General features: G+C 38.5%; 2 protein-coding genes across 2 annotated transcripts in view; one reads left to right on the top strand and one right to left on the bottom strand.

The window, feature by feature from the left end:
- Positions 1-18,071, top strand: part of LOC134654030 (COP9 signalosome complex subunit 4) — a 176,516-nt gene that overhangs the window by 65,854 nt on the left and 92,591 nt on the right. The window lies entirely within an intron of this gene.
- LOC134654019 (reversion-inducing cysteine-rich protein with Kazal motifs) overlaps positions 1-18,071 on the bottom strand; it is a 37,956-nt gene that overhangs the window by 8,898 nt on the left and 10,987 nt on the right. The window contains exon 4 of the mRNA XM_063509406.1: positions 863-946. Coding sequence (XP_063365476.1) covers positions 863-946 — 84 coding nt within the window. The remainder of the gene's footprint in view (positions 1-862; positions 947-18,071) is intronic.

Raw genomic sequence — 18,071 nt, 5'->3', positions numbered from 1 at the left:
TTATGAGGAAAAACAAGTGCGAGTCGGACTCACGTTCCAAGGGTTCCTTACATTAAGTCCGACTGACGCTTGACTGCACATTTCTAATAGGTTTTCCAGTCATCTAAAGAACTATTATCTGGTAAAGAACTATTTTGTGTATTTTATTCAAAATTTTATACCCAGTAGTTTCGGAGATAAGGGGGGAATGGTAATTTTTGGCTATTTTCTTAAATAACTTCTAACCTGTGTATTTTAAAATTATAAGAAAAATATATTTGAAATTCTCAAAATGAGCTCTTTCATTTGATATATAACACGATATAGTTAGAAAAAAAATATTTTTTATCTTTCTCATTTATACGCAAAAAGTGGCCCCATGTATTAAATTCGTTTGTTTACGTTACATGTCATTATTGTTACCATTATCTACTTAGGGAATGCCAATCGGTTATTTTCGGTTATTTTTTGTATGGAAATAATCGATTATTAACCGAAACCGCAGTTATTTCCATACAAAAAATAACCGATTTGCATTCCCTCTACTTTAGTTTCAAGTATTTTACCGGTCTAGAACGCCAATGAAGTCAGTTATTAACAATATTATTGCTTCATGTAAGTAGGTACAGTACTTACTTACAGAATGATGAGTAGCTAGGTAATTAACAAGCTCCGATGTTATCATATAGCTTTACAAAAAGTGAATCCTTGGAATCATTCCTCTGAACTCTCTACTACTGCTAACTGGTCTTCATTAACTTAACGTTTACTCGCAACTAAGTAAAAGCAACTCAAGTAGGTACGTAACTCAATATATTTAGTTATGTGTTAGATAACAGAGACACAGGCGTACTTTACAAAGATGCAGAGATAAGATAGTTACCAGAGAAGGCGTACAGAACTTATAGATGTTTTGTATCCTTTCCTCCCTCATGGAGGCGTTGGACGCTATCTCGACGAGCGACATCTGAAATCAACACAGATTTATAGACAAGTGATTAAGGTAATCAAGGATTTGATCTAATACTAGTCCTTAATTAGTCAAATTCCCAAAAAGTTATTTATATTTTACTAGCGATCCGCCCCGGCTTCAAACGGGTTAAGAAATTATACATAAACCTTCCTCTTAAATCACTCTATTAAAAAAAACCGCATCAAAATCCGTTGCGTAGTTTTAAAGATCTAAACATACAGACAGACAGACAGCGGGAAGCGACTTTGTTTTATACTATGTAGTGATAAGAGTCAAGCCAAAATTATATCAATAATTTGGTGTTAACATTAATCCGTGGCTTGCTGTCAAAAATAATTTGAACAAGCCAGGGCTTGAGTTTTTTACTTATTCTGTGGTATAACTAATTATTTTCTCGGGCGTACAAAACAGTTCCAGTAAAGTAACATCTTCATCAAGTAGAAAATTAATAAGATAAGGATAACACATTAAACTGAACTTTTATTTCGACAAGTACCTACGCATAATAAAAATCATCTATGGTTACATTCGTTTTTATTAATTAGTATTAGATAATTTTGTTTATGTTTAGTTTATCATTACTGAAGTCAATGAACCAATAAAATAATTGGGTCACGAACATCTTTGAACTCCGCATCCAAAGAACCAAACGATATTTATTAATTAATCGTAATAATTTTACGACTAGTATTTTATATAGATTTATCTGATATCAAACGAGTAAATCTATCTAAAAGTAACTAACGAGTAATATAGTTTGTCCAACTGTATGTTTACGCAAACTGACGCATGACTTTCGCAAACTCTCATTCGGTCGTTCTGATTAATCTAAATTAGACTTTAATGGTATGAAACAAAGTAGCATTAAAGTAATCTACTGCTTAGATAAGAGCTTGCGGCTGCTATTCCAGGAACACGTGTTCCATTGGAGTCTTCATTAGTTTCTTTAAGGAATTAATTGACTCGGCAGCGCTACATTTACGATCCCCTTTTAAAATATCGCGTTACTGAGACTAGGTTACATTTGTTTTACATTTAAAGTTTTATTTAGACTTAAGGCTAAATAATGTACCTACAATCACTGACGTAAAAAGCTTTTGTTAGCTTAAAATACCTGAACAAGTGACAGGGGACGTCTTTACATTTATATTATAGGTAGCGTTGTTATTTTTGTATTAACACCATACTAAATACTAGCAGATACTAGGTACACTTTTCAGATGTGTGTATTTTTTTTAGACACGACAGCATAGACTTAATATCATCTAATATGTAGAGTAGACGATCTGTCTTATTCACAGAGCACCGATCTTTTTAGCGTGACAGTAGGCCCTTCATCTTTCAATTTCTTTTGGTAGAATTGCAAGACAGTTGGGTCATTTATGCAACATAACCTTAAGCTATGTTATTTTTTCAAGTCAAAAGGGCTCCACTCCAAGTTACGATACTATACACGTTGAACTATATAGTATACGCAGTTACGCACGCAACGGTATAAGTAGGTATTTATACCTAGCCAAGCCAAGCCACAGATTATATAATAGGCGAGCGATACGGTCATCTCTCTCTATCACTTTTCCATATATGTATGAGTGGGACAGAGACATTGACGTTTCGTTCGCTACGGAGCGTAAACGATTGGCATCTTGGCTAGGGACTCAGGTTATGTTAGACAACGAAAAATAATCCTTAAAACCATTATACTTATTTATGTAATGTCCAAATGCCGGCATAAATTATTACGACAATATAACTTGGTTAATTTCAGGATGTCGTGTCGTGACGAATGAAGACCAATATCATCCCGAGAAATATGCGGGCTGTATCGTCAATTAAATACTTGCTCCAGAATATAAAAAGAAAAGATACAGATGCAGGCGCTTTGCATTAAATATTAAATTGGTTCCAATCAACACGGCTGTTTTTTACGTGACTGGCGAAAAAGGGTTCTGCCAGCCTGTTATGGATAGCTTTATCCATCTTTATCCACGTGATAAAATAACTGTCACTGTTTAACACCGTGGGAAAGAAAGTGACGGACACCGTTTTATCACGCTGTCACGTAGACAAGAACGACCATCATATCCGTACTGGGTTGGGTATTCGAGTAAGAATCTTTATACATTTTACATCTCACCCTACTCGTAGGTACGTGCCGTGCGTAACAATGTAGGTAATACATAAACGAATTATCACATGGTCAAACGGTCAACAAAAACATAAGTTCGACAGATGCTGAAGCACCGCCTGAAATCTCGTAATCCACCATACGAGACGGCAAAAATACTGCGGGAATTTGGGTTCAATATAAATGAAGAATAGAGAAAGGACTGGAGGACAGATCCACCTAGACGGTGCCTATCGGACTTCGACCCTACAAAAAAACCAGGATGTTTTTCTGCTCCCAGAATGGAATGGTGCCAAGATCAATCGATTTCGAACTGAACATGGACGCTGTGCCGACTACATGTTCAAGTGCGGTTGGCGAGATTCGCCAGAGTGTGACTGCGGAGCCCCAAAGCAGACTATCCACCACATAATACACGACTGCCCGAAAAGCAAGTTTAATGGCAACCATACAGATCTACTCGAGCCTAATGAAGACGCAGCCCTATGGGCCAAGACATTGGATATATAGCTCTTTAATTTTAATTTTTTATATACTATAAGCGACTCAAATACTGCCATACAATTAAATAAATAAATAGTAAGATGCTTGTGCATTTAAGTAGGTACTAACTAGGTATACGAAAGCGAATGCATATTATACAAACATACAGTAAATATAATTCGGTCGATGGTGCAACTGACATTATCGCGCTGAAGGCGTCGCAAGTGCAGAGGTTATCACTGTTATCATTCAAGTCACTGATTGACAACTACTTAATTAACTTTGTTTTCTTGGTTAACTGCTTTGCACACAAAACAGGCTGTTTGCTTTTTGTTTTCAGTAGAACGCGGGCCGTATTTGTTTAGAATACTAAATCTCTTTAATTATTCCTAAGGCTAGGCGGGTAATAAATAGTACAGTTTTAAAAATTAATCCGCAAGAAATTAATGCCTACTATCCTACTAACGACTGATACCTATTCTTGATATTTACTTAATTATAAGTCGTAATCGTACTTTTGCAATAGAATGTATCTCTATCTGTTTTACAAACATGTTAAATTTACATAAATTTAATAATTACAGTCGAGGAAACTTGCCCTTATGGTCCCAAATTAGTAAGTAGGCAATCAATACTAAATTGCATAAAAAGCAACTGCCTCAAATTATATTCTTATATTACTTCCAATTTTGATAAATTGCTATTATGTACTTTCTCAACATTTCACTACAATTGTCATTTTGTTCTTACTGCAAACTATTGCTGATACAAATAAGTACGAGTCACTCAAGCTTGTCGAGAACACATAAGTGGACATGATTGCATCGTTCAGGCCAAGAGACAGTAACAATTCATAGACCGAGGAGCTTATTCACGAACGTGCTTTTGATGCAGCAATATAATATCGAAATTGTATTGATAATCTGCACTACGGTCTTAAGATATGGAGTGTAGTCACATGTGTGCGAGAGAAACGCGCTACGGTGTGCTACAGTCTTCTGTAAAGATCGGTTTTCCTAGGATAGCGGTGCCGTCATATAACGGCCGTCTCCATACTAAATAATACGGCTAAATATGGATGTCGTAGTATTTGTATGGAGACGGCCGCTATATGACGGCACCGCTTTCGAAGGAAACCAAAGCTTTATTCATGTGCCGTCAAAAAGTTTTCAAAATTACGAAACGCAACACCACACCTGCCGGCCTAGCCAAGGTGACGATCGCTTTCGCTTCGCTATCGAATCGCTTTGTGTCTCTCTATCATTGGGTCCCGTTGTTTCCCATAAAGGAAGTCATAATGCATTGTTTGTCATATTATCATTAGTCATAAAACTGAAACCGTTAACATTTCAGGATTTTCGTTAGGTTATGCTATAGATAGGTTAGGTTAGGTTTGTTTTATGGCAATCCTGAAAAGTGACGCGTTTCTGAACCAAATGAATTATGAGTAACGAAAATTCGGGCAAACAATACATTATGGCTTAAAACTATTTGGGAAACAATGGAGACCCCTCTATCACTCTTCCATATTAGTGCGAGAGTGCTACAGTGACAGGTTGCGTTGCGATCGCTACGAAGCGTAAGCGATTTGCATGTTGGCTACGCGGCCTGTTGAACCCACATCCATGTCCACATTATTGACTTTTGTGATGATTGGGATCTTCAAATTTATTGTGGATATAACAATTCTAACTATAAATAGTGGCTGTAACACTAGAGTTAGGCTAGGTATAGGTATCCTTTTTAGGGTTCCGTAGCCAAATGGCAAAAAACGGAACCCTTATAGATTCGTCATGTCTGTCTGTCTGTCCGTCTGTCTGTCCGTCCGTATGTCACAGCCACTTTTCTCCGAAACTATAAGAACTATACTGTTGAAACTTGGTAAGTACATGTATTCTGTGAACCGCATTAAGATTTTCACACAAAAATAGAAAAAAAAAACAATAAATTTTTGGGGTTCCCTATACTTAGAACTGAAACTCAAAATTTTTTTTTTCATCAAACCTATACGTGTGGGGTGTCTATGGATAGGTCTTCAAAAATGGTATTGAGGTTTCTAATATCATTTTTTTCTAAACTGAATAGTTTGCGCGAGAGACACTTCCAAAGTGGTAAAATGTGTGTCCCCCCCCCCCCCCTAACTTCTAAAATAAGAGAATGATAAAACTAAAAAAAATATATGATGTACATTACCATGTAAACTTCCACCGAAAATTGGTTTGAACGAGATCTAGCAAGTAGTTTTTTTTTAATACGTTTTAAATACGGAACCCTTCATGGGCGAGTCCGACTCGCACTTGGCCGCTTTTTTATTGTATACCGTAGACCGGTTGATTGTGACACTCACTAATCTAATAATTTTGTAACATCTGTAAACTGACATGCACAATCTGACAATAAATGATTACTTACTTACTTACTTTTCTCATAAAAGTCAATGAAAGATAAACCTGAACAAGACAAGTGAACAGGGGTCCTAGCCAAGATGCCAAACGTTTGCGCTACGATAACGAAACACTTGATGTCTCTCTATCACTGTTACATATCAGTGCGATACAGAGACAGATAGCGGTTCGTTGTCGCAACGCAAACGATTGGCATCTTGGCTGCCTAGTCAAACAAATTTGTGTAAAAGTTATGGTATCTGAATAGACCCATAGTCGCGTGCTTCAAACCCTGAATAAGTACAAAGGTCGTATCTACATCCAGCTCTTGCTAAAAGATTCATCAGTTGTTAGTGGTGTGGAACAAACAATGATCATTGTATACAAATAGGGCGCCATTAAACGGGTCTAATTCGGGCCACACCATCGGCGTTCTCGGTTATTGTTCGTGATTGCTTTGCCGATTTAAATTGACGCCTATTTCTATTGTTTGGCATGTTGGCAATGCAGATGTTAAAGTGTAAGAGGTCTTCGAGAGAGCAAAAATAGAAAAGTATTAAATAGTTTTATTGTTTATACTTATCATAATTTATTTTCAAACGTAGGGATGATAAATTGACGCAATAACTTTCGCAGTGATAAATAACCCTAATAAGTGAAAAAAGTATAACTTGCAGTTGTTTTTTTTACACACGCACTTGTCTTAGAGCAGAATAAAAGAACGCCACTTCCGCCCCGGCGTGTCAACTTGGCACCAATTACATGTTCTCGTGTTACTATTACAATTATATGAATGAATGTTTTATTTATATAGTTTAACTTTTTAGTATTTTTTACGAGTAGCTTTGAACCTTTGATAATTTTTCTTAAATTTCAGTTAGAATCGAATAGAGACGAAGAATCTAAGAGTGTTATGTAAGTATTAGCCAATAAGTTTATTGCGCTGAAATCTTTGTGATATAGGTACTTAATATGTATCCTAAGAAGTTAATAAAACATTAAGTACTAACATAAAAGCTTTTTAACTAACACGAAGCCCGTGACACGACAACGGAATCAAAGCAGCTAAAACTCAGCTTTAATTACAGCTTGCAAGATCTGTTTTGGGAAATGAAACAAATACCTAAGCATCTGCACGTAATTTCAATATTTCAAACGCTAAAGCAGTTCTCGGTATCGTCACAAAAGTCACAATGTGCCGAGCGATTCCGATGCGACTCCAGTCGCTACGACCCGGGGTATTTTTAATGCACTCGCCCCGAGCATTCGAAAACATCGCTTATTATTCAATCCGCGGCGACCGTTTGTCAATGGCGACAGAATAAAAAGTTCAGTTGAATCATAAGCATAACGATAAAGAGGAATTAGCATGGAGACAATCGCGGGAGGGGTTGACATCACCACCCATCATAGTTCACGTGTCCGCTGTTATACGTGGAAGGAATTCCTCGAGTGTTTTTATGACGGAATTATTCCTCACGCTTCCTCGAACGTACGGGTAGAACACCCCGCAGTCGAACTATGAAAATCGTTTCAAATGAACATCGCCGCATTCAAACTCGATTCCAGAGCCAGACTGCATAATCGAAATCTGAATAGCAAAAGCTTTTCTTAATGGAAACGAATCAACGGCGAAATCTGTGCGATATGTAAATGAAGTTCAAGAACCCAAGCAACTGTGACAAATTGAGACATTACAAGAAACCCGTACGACAATGAATCTATTAGGATTCAGAGCGCCGTCTGCAACCATTTTGCATGTAGGTCCTCGTACGAGCGTAGTAGTAATAGCTCTAATGAAATTTAACGGTCCTCTCTGCATTCGGGAGTCCGTACGCGACAGATGCAGTTTACACATTGTATTTGGTATTTAACCATCAAACAAATAGCCGAGCATCGACCGCTGGAACGCGCTGAAACTAAACTTTAAACTCCAGATTACACCAATAAAAGTTAATTAACGCTTCTCACAGCCGCAACACTCAATAAAGGAGCTGCCATTTCAGTGCTAATTAAAACACAAAGGGGCTTTCAGTTGACAAAATAAAATAACGCTGAAGAGCTCACCGTCAGACGCCCTAAATAGTTTAGCAACTACCCGCCGTAATTATTGTGGAGAGGCCGACAACTTCATCCAGAGGGTTGGCACGCGCGGGATTATTTACGAAGAAACACCGTTGTCGTGCGCTGTCGTCGCCTTGTCTTGATAAAGCGTCTGTGGAGAAATGATCGTGTATCCATTGTTTTGTTTTTATGAGTACATGTGGGTTATAAGAATAAACTTTAGCGACTGCACGGGGCAGCCCTGCGTGGCTCCTATAGGTGCGGTTCGGAAATAGCCGAGCGGACCGCGCGGCAATCAAAGGACAGAATCAAATCGCTACTCCATCACCGCTTTGATGTTTCTTTGTGAATTTGTCTGAATACCATTTCTCCCTCATTTCAATAACAAAACACTGTTTATATTCGTCTTGGTCTTTGATTGTGTTAGGATTGAGCGTTCATCTATTATTTTCTATGGTTTCAACACGTTTGAACAGTTTTCTTCGACTTTGTTCTTGACTTTGATTTAGCGAATAGTCCGTTTCAATAATTAACAAACGAAACAAATGGTTCCAAAATTGGGGCATCGTTCAAAAGTATCCAGATATTTTTAAACAATAACTTTGGTAAGTATAGGTAATTCAAAAGGAAAAATTCTAAGAGATAGAATAGATAATCTAAGCAGGGATCGGAACCGGTTTTTTGCAAAAACTTAGAAATAACCAAATTTTTCGAATTATTTTATACTCGAAATGTAGGACTCAGTTGTGTTTTTAGGTTACGACTTCGTATTATTAGATTGCTCAATTAGAAATGAAGTAATTAGCAAAGAACGAAAAAATACCGTTTCCGTTCCCATACAAAAAATACCGGTATCCGATCCCTGAATCTAAGAATTTCAGTTAATATGGTACTTTTTTGGGTGCGAAACCTACATTCAATTGCCTTTAGAAACCAGTCGTCATATCTCAGTGAGCTAGCGTGACGAGACAAGATTGGGCAAGGAGACATTCTTGGTGACAGCTTGATTAACGAGCAGAGCTGCTGACACCCTCCCACCCTCCGCGCGAGGAAATTACCCCCTCCAGGCCAGCGATAACGCTTCTCGGAACAGATAACACGAAGCGATATTTCGTAAACTGTAGTTCGTTTTCGCTAATGCGTTGTTTTATGCTCATACAGGGGAATAACCTATCAATTAAGCGTTGTTGAGCCATTATAAAATGTAGGCGTTATCTATTAGCCACTTCAAATTAAGCCGAATTTGGCCAATCTGCGGAAATAATTCGTGTAGTTTTGAAAATTGGTACAGGTATACCTTATGATGTCCAGATAAATATACTAAAAATCCTCGAGGGTAGGGGGTGTGCTGTTAATATTTTTGCTCATACATACAGATATTCGAGATATTATGAGCATAAATATGAAAAAAAGGCAAAACTACACGAATTATTTCCGCAGATTTATCTAATTTGCTTAGGCTATATGTCGCAATATTTTGTATCACATCTCATTATAGGTATATATAGCAAATTTATATAGAAAAGCGGTGTGATGCTAAATCAAAATTGTCTGTTTTGAGAAGGCGCTACTGCTATAATTATCAGCTTGCAATTAGAATTCGAAATCATGTAGATGATTGCACCTATTACACTATACAATAAAAAACCGGCCAAGTGCGAGTCGGACTCGCGCACGGAGGGTTCCGCACCATCAACAAAAAATAAAGCAAAACAAGCAAAAAAAAAAACAAGCAAAAAAACGGTCACCATCCTGACCCCGCCTGACGTTGCTTAACTTCGGTCAAAAATTACGTTTGTTGTATGGGAGCCCCACTTAAATCTTTATTTTATTCTGTTTTTAGTATTTGTTGTTATAGCGGCAACAGAAATACATCATCTGTGAAAATTTCAACTAGCTAGCTATCACGGTTCGTGAGATACAGCCTGGTGACAGACGGACGGACGGACGGACGGACGGACAGCGGAGTCTTAGTAATAGGGTCCCGTTTTTACCCTTTGGGTACGGGACCCTAAAAACAACGTGGTAAATATTGCCCCAAACCGTCGCAAATATTGAACGCATTCTCGTAATATTCTAAAAATTTCATTCCAATACTACATAGTACACTCAAGAAAAATGAAAATGGTAGTGGCTTCCCGCCCGCCCAAGAACGCATCTTATTAGAGCAGAGCAGCAGCTGATTACTTTTGCAAAATTTAGTACCAACTTACCTGTATTTTTTTGTTGTTGTTTAGAATTTAGTATTCATTAATTTAATACTGGATAAAAAACAGAAACAATTAGTTACGAAATGCCAGGAAAACATTAACATGTTAGGTACCTTATAGTTTTTTTTTTGCACAGCTGCGGATGTTTTATATTTTCCGACATCTACAAATGCTAGAAATTTAACACTGACAACGGTCATTTCAATCTTTTTGTAACAAAGTGTCATCCTCACGTAACTACTTGCGCGTTCCAGGGTTAGCAAACTAACTCTTATACAGTACAGTTTAACCCTGTATAAATGGTTAACTCCGAGTTAGTTGGCTGGGCTAACCCTGGAACGCGCAAGTGGCCCTAAGCCTACGTCTACATAGTGCTTCTAAACAGTAAGTAAGTAGGTATCTTGAGTTTTGACTTAACTTCGTACCTACAAAGGCAAAGCAGTAAATTCGTAATTATCTTTTTTAAGTATTTATACTATTTATACTCGAAATAAAACCCCGAGGTGTCGCGGACGTGGGAAGAGGCGGGACGGACATGAAAGGGTTCGACTTGTGTCTATTTCGGCCTCTTTGAACTGTCGCCGCTCGTGGTTGTTTGTTTTCGCGACTTAAAGGGAAAGTAACGTGAACTGGGTGTCCAAATTAATTTCCGTGTATTGGTTTACAGAATTATGGAGGCACCGAATTAAGCCCACTATTAAAGTAAAACAAGTGACTCGGTGGAGAATGTTGCCACGCAAATAAAGTGCTGTTTTTGTATGAGATCATTTTAAATATGCAGTTAAGGCGACAGATATGAAGATATATTGTATGAAGAATATTTTAAAAGTGAATGAACAGATATGCCGAGATTCTAGTAAGTGGAAATTTGTGATCGATATGTAGAACTACGTCTTATTTCACCTCGGTAACATTGATAGCGATTAGGTAAATTAAATTGCTTCAAATAATCTATGTGCTCAGATAGTGCCTGTCTAACCATATTAATCTCTCCCGTGTGTCTATTTACTTAATTAGAAATTGAGTTCAATATTAGCTAAGCAAACTAAGAACACATCGCGCACAAGTGATAAATCTACGTAAGATACGGGATAGTCTAGATACGGATAAGATAGGTACGGCTAGAGGCAAGTAATGCGATTAAGTTAGTCTCCGCCTGGAGCTGGCCGGGCTTTATGTATGGAATATCTTTCCTTCAAAATCAAGCGAATTGTTTTACTTAAAATGAGTAGAAAGCCTATTAAAATTAACAGTAAATTTTATTTGAATTAACTTTCAATCTTTGAATTCACAATGAATAGTCCTACATTTTCTCTATAAGAATAAAATGCTTTGTGCTTTATGGGTTAAAAAAAAGGTTCCAGGAAATTGATTACAAGTATTAGATTTTAGTTTTCCTATATAACAACATGAGAAATGATCATAAGCAGCTGTTTGTTACAATTTTACCACGTTCCACCTGAAAAGCGTAGCGACGTAAAGTTTCATGCCAAGTTGTCAACTCGAGTTACGACCACTACCGCAGCCGCTCTACCGCTATTACGTTTCAAAATCGTAACAATTTTTATATCGATAAATGGCTATTGAATTTTCAATCCGGCAGTTGAAGTTGAGGTAAAACGGCTGTGAGGCGCTGGCGCGTGTTTGGCGTGTAAACTGGGACGCTGTTCTCATAGCTTCTGAGTGTACGCGAGCATTCGGCTCAGGCGATCCAAAAAGTATCCGCTCCGTGCATGGCTATGGCGCCGCCCTAGTGGGTGTGGGACATATTGCTTATTTGACAGTTAGCAGCTGCCATACTAACAAAAAACCCTCGACTCGGCCATGTTTAGTGAGATACCTAGATAGCCCTAGAGCTAGCGTATTCGTACGCCACGCACGCCAGTCCCGAACGCCGTGATTATGACGTCGGAATGTCAATCGTGGTTAACGTGGACTGTAACGTGTCGTGGGTGAAGTAATGATGTCTGGCGGACGCGATGACTGTTGGTGTTAATTTATTTATACTTCGTTAATGCTAAAGTTATCCCTATCTCCAAGAATTACGATAATAACTGAGCCCTCGACTCGCCCCTTATTCGTTAAAGTAATACAAGGCCTGGCGTATTCGTACGCCACGCACGCTGTTCCCCGGACGCCGTGATTGTCACGTTGGACAGTGTCAAGCGCGGTTACGTGAAGCGTCGTGACGTGGGTGAGGCAATAATGTATGACTGGCACAAGGAGAGTAATGGTTTGAATTGATAGGCATGAATGTTGGACGGTAATGGTGTGAATTTTGACAGACACGACATAATATTGATCGCGAAGATTGTGACAATTGATGTGAAAATAAAAATTACATTTTCTAAACATTTGCTACATCCAAGCCCTATCAGTTTCGTTTTTCGGCATTACATTGTCCTCGACCACACCTATTCATAGTGTCCGCACCTATTCATATATAGAAACTTAATTGAACAGAACAAAGTGGGTTGTCATTATAAAAGTCATATTTTCATAGAAATTTGACTATAATGATGACATTACTACACTTTCTCATTGCAAATGCCACGCAGTGTTAGCTTGGTCTGACTCTAGCAAAACTATAAAAAAGCGCAATCAAAGAAAATTACATAAGAACGAAAACTTCAAACTTCGTATAAATAGATTACTTATTTATTAAAACAGTAGCATTATCATAATCCCTTTGATGTCTGCCGCGTGCGACCCATTTTTTCGCTCAACTCCACACGTGACGCGTCATGGCGTCATGTTGATCATGGAATAATTAGCACTGAAACTAGCGGATCAAAGGCGGCGGCTTGAACACTGAACCGCCGGTCACCGCATGCCATAAATACACATTGAAACTTGGAGTCAACAGCAAAGTTTTAACTAATGTGATCCCGTGAGACTAAAACATATTTAAATAAACGGCTCACTCAATTAACATTAGTTGTAGTAGTTTTAGGTAGAAATAGGATCGTATAGTTTCAAGAAATAACATTATGGAAAATTATTGTCTGACTGGAAAATTATGATCCACAATTCTCAATTACCTAATACCTGTGGGATACTGCTATGATGGTTTTCGCGTATGGTTAGGTATACCTTAGTAGCTGCCCTCAGGATGCATATTAAATATCCATTTAAGTAACTTTTAGGGTTCCGTAGTCAACTAGGAACCCTTATAATTTCGCCATGTCCATCTGTCTGTATGTCTCTCTGTCTGAGGTTTTTTCTATAGGTAGTAAGGTCTAAGTAAGCTAAGTAGGAACATTAAATTTTCTAAAAGCTAAGACCTAGACTTGTTTCAGATTACGCCTTAAATACTGCATTTTAAACAAAGTTTAAAATAAGTTACCTATGTATTTTATTTTTAACTAAGTAACTTCTAATTGTTAACGACAGGTAAGATTTTCGTTTCCAAATAAGAAATAGCTACCTACATTCTAATTCACTCCGTGTCTCCGAAGAAGGAAGCCCTAACGAGACGGCATTAAATAAGGATGTCCTAGCCCAACTGTCTCGTCTCCACACGTCCTAATCATTCGCTTTATTCCACAGAACTACTACTATTAGATAGGTTTTAGCTCAACGAAGGCACGTACAGTCGACGTTAAAATATTATGTTTACACTTATGCACCTTACTCCTTTGTAATAACTGTAATAATAAGGCGAAAAGTGTAAACATATCTGTGACGTCGACTGTATAATACAACACAAGCACGTTTAAAACATCATTTTCAAAAATCATACCGACTTTTAATTTGTTGCAAGATCTTGTACATAGTAAAATAGCGATAGCTATGTACGATGTGGTGTTCATAAGTGAACTAGGCAAACATTCCCTTGTCCCATAGAAAAGGCAAAATTCCTCCATCCTCAACTTTTCTTTTCATCCCTGAACTCAACTTCAATTTGTTACAGAAACCTCTATCCATCCATGTATAAATGATCATTTTCATCATAATTTTCATAAATATGAATTACTTATAGATGCCAGGGTCATCCCAACCTAACCGTTTGGATACCGTGAACAAGAATGGTGTAAAGTTACTTTAAAATGCGGCTTGTATAGGATGTAATCTATGCTTTATTCACTCAGCGCGTTCTTGGAACACCAGCCAGCCCCTGTCGTGTGACGTGATTTTTGATTAGAACATACATACGTGACGGCTCTATATTGTAATGTCATAAAATAACCAATACCACGGCGTAACAGGAAGAGCGTGAATCTCATAACAAAAGAAACTTATATTTGTTTTAGTAAGCTACATCAAAAGGGTATCCAGATTCAAAGAAATCTTTTGTAATATTCGTGATAGAGAGTACGAGAAAATATTGAATTACCGCGCTGGGCGACGACAGAAATATCCTGGAAATATCCGACCGAAGTTTTACGGAAGCGATAAATCCAGTTAATTAGTCAATTTGGCTTCCCACTGAAAAGTTTGATTGAAATCCTTGTAGACGATTAAGATTCCTTGGACACCAAGGTTTGATTGGATCGTAAAGGAACGCTGCGTTACTAGGTCACTCCCGGACATGGGAAAATGTGACTGATCGATTGGACATGAACCACTGATAATTGCATAAAACGAGCAAAACTAACCGCTGTTTTAACGCAATAAGGTCGAGGAGATGTGTAAGATAAGTTGGTACGAGTCGTCTTCAGTGCCATGTAGGTATTGTAGGTGCTTGCACATGTCGCAATGTCATTAACATATCGAGGATTCCGATCGGGGATGCCGCCGCGTAAATGATTCAGGCCCCCTTTACGCTATATTGGAAAATCTGGAAATGAATTAGTTGGTATGCCAATGAAAATAAAATAAAACCTATGATTGAAAAGAGATTGGCGTAGGTCGGTACTTTAGGAAACATCAACCTAAAATAAAACTATCCTACCTACTTACTTTGAAGGTAGCAAAAGCAACAGACAAAGGCGCCTACTCTAATTTGCCTTTGAGTAAGTAGGTACTCAATAAAAAATAATTAAAGCTGCCGGGGTCCCGTTGTTTCCCATAAAGTTTTAAGTCATAATGTATTAGTAAATATATTAATAAAATAAATTAATTAAAAATTAAAAAACACGACTGCAGTTTAAAAGCGAACTGAAAAGCTAAAAATAATTTTTAGTTATGTTAGGTACTCAACTTAATGAATGTAAAATATAATATATAAGTGTTCTGTCAGGGTCGTAAACAGCAAACGGAAAAGTTTAGGCTCATTTAGGATCGTGACTGTACCTGCATATTTTATTTCGATTGCAGTCGGGGACCTTGATATATTGAATTTTTCCCATTCACAGGTCCCCGACTGCATCGAAATAAAATATACAGGTACAGTCACGATCCTAAATGAGCCTAAACTTTTCCGTTTGCTGTTTACGACCCTGACAGAACACTTATATATTATATTTTACATTCATTAAGTTGAGTACCTAACATAACTAAAAATTATTTTTAGCTTTTCAGTTCGCTTTTAAACTGCAGTCGTGTTTTTTAATTTTTAATTAATTTATTTTATTTTATACATTTTAGTGACCATACAAACCAACCACATTTTTATACTTAAGTTGCTTCAAGGAGCTTTCATCATGTTGATATTTGATATTATGTTAGCATAAAACGTGCTTAAAAACCTAAATAGGTCGGACCCAAAAACCAGACGTATTGAAAAGTGCTATGGCTTAATATCTCTGCAACTACATAATTATTTCCCATTAGTTGGCTTTCGGCCTTCGCAATTAAGATACTTAGGGAAGCTGCAGAAAGCATGCACCTTTCTTACGTTCCCGGCCTTCGGCCCTACGTGAAGCTCGGCCTTCGGCCTTTGCAATTAAGAATCTTGGGGAAGCTACAGAAAGCGTGCACCTTTCTTATGCTCTGGGCCTTTGGCCCTACGCGAAGGTCGGCCTTCGGCCTTCGCAATTAAGAAACTTGGAAAAGCTGCAGAAAGCGTGCACCTTTCTTACGCTCCGGGCCTTCGGTTCTACGCGAAGCTCGGCCTTCGGCCTTCGCAATTAAGATACTTCGAGCTGCAGAAAGCGTGCACCTTTCTTTCGCTCCGGGCCTTCGGCCCTACGCGAAGCTCGGCCTTCGGCCTTCGCAATTAAGATTCTTGGGGAAGCTACAGAAAGCGTGCACCTTTCTTACGCTCTGGGCCTTCGGCCCTACGCGAAGGTCGGCATTCGGCCTTCGCAATTAAGATTCTTGGGGAAGCTGCAAAAAACGTGCACCTTTCTTAGGCTCCGGGCCTTCGGCCCTACGCGAACCTTCGGCCTTCGCAATTAAGATACTTGGGGAAGCTGCAGAAAGCATGCACCTCTCTTACGCTCCGGGCCTTCGGCCCTACGCGAAGCTCGGCCTTCGGTATTTACAATTAAGAAACGGGGAAACTGCAAAAAGCGTGCGCCTTTCTTACGCTCCGGGCCTTCGGCCCTACGCGTGCTCGGCCTTCGGCCCTACGCGTGCTCGGCCTTCGGCCTTCGCAATTAAGAAACTAGGGGAATTTACAGGAAGCACACACCTGCCTTACGCTTCGGAGCGTCGACCCTATGCGGAGTTCGGCCTTCGGCTTTCGTTTTTAAAATACTCGGGGAAGTTGCAGGAAGAGCCCATCTGTCTTAAGCTCCCAGTCTTTGCATCTCGTAAAATATTGTTTCACAACAGTAGCACGTGTGCTCCGGGATTTGCAAAATTTGTCGGGAAAAATTAAAATCATCATCAAAGACCTGCCTTCTACAGTCATGGTAATAGTGTCGCATACCTGAGAGACTTTCTTCATGAGAAGAAGGTATCTCTTGTGAACGTCCTGACGCCGAGTACTCGCGGCTTTGCGTCAACCTCGTGTCACGTGCTGTGGGAGACTCTAGGTCCCGGACAAGTGATGCGTGTTCACGCATCTGAGTAAGTCTTGCCTCGTGTGCAGCATGAGACTCTATCTCCCTCATCATTGAAGCATACTCTCGCTTCTGTGCCAAACGCTTATCACGAGATTTGGGAGACTCATGCTCACGCATTAATGAAGCGTGTAGGCTCTTCTGAGTCAGCCTCTTAGAACGCGCAGACAAGGATTCCTCTTGTCGTCTTTGTGACATTTGTGAGCGATTTGTAGCTAATCTTGCTTCTGTTTGGTTGTCTATTCCACGCCTTACTAGGGAATACCTATTTTGGGCAGATTTTTTGGAAATACTCTGCTTTTGTTCGTTAGACAGTTGAGAATAATGTTTAGACATGTTTTCTTTCACGCTGTGTAGCCTATTTTTGCATGAACGCGGCGATTCATTCATACGCTTATCGATAGCTTTACGTGCCCTACTTGTTTTTTTCGAAAGAGCCATTTTCCATAGAAAACTGTTACATTCTATTCAAAGTCTCAAGTTAAATCTTATAATAAACAGCACAATATGTTTATTCAGAGTACCTGAGCATTTCTCAAATAATTTGTAAATTTCGATCATATCTTAAATTTCTATAAAAATTGGTATGCTGGTAAAGTACATGAAGCTGAACAATTTCCACCATATTTTCCAAAATGTCCAAGAATGTTTATATGAAACATTCCTTTTTTGTTACCAAATGTGTAAGGAAATCTGGTAACAAAAAAGGATGTTTCATACAAACTTTCTTTCAAAATCGTTCAAACCGTTCCTTTCGTATTTGACACTTTCGCAATTGAAAATAACGTAAGCGCCACGTATGACGTTGTCTGTATAGCTGCAAAGAGAAATGTCATTAGCGCGATGTAGAACATTTCGTATTTTCTCTACAACGATACAATTAAACATATAACTTATATATATTCGTATGATCGCCTTAAAAAATCCTTTCTTTTAATATCCCATTCAATAGATTTAGAC

This window comes from Cydia amplana, chromosome 14 (assembly GCF_948474715.1).
Source record: "Cydia amplana chromosome 14, ilCydAmpl1.1, whole genome shotgun sequence".
NCBI lineage: Eukaryota > Metazoa > Arthropoda > Insecta > Lepidoptera > Tortricidae > Cydia > Cydia amplana.
This window is presented reverse-complemented; position numbering and strand designations above follow the sequence as displayed.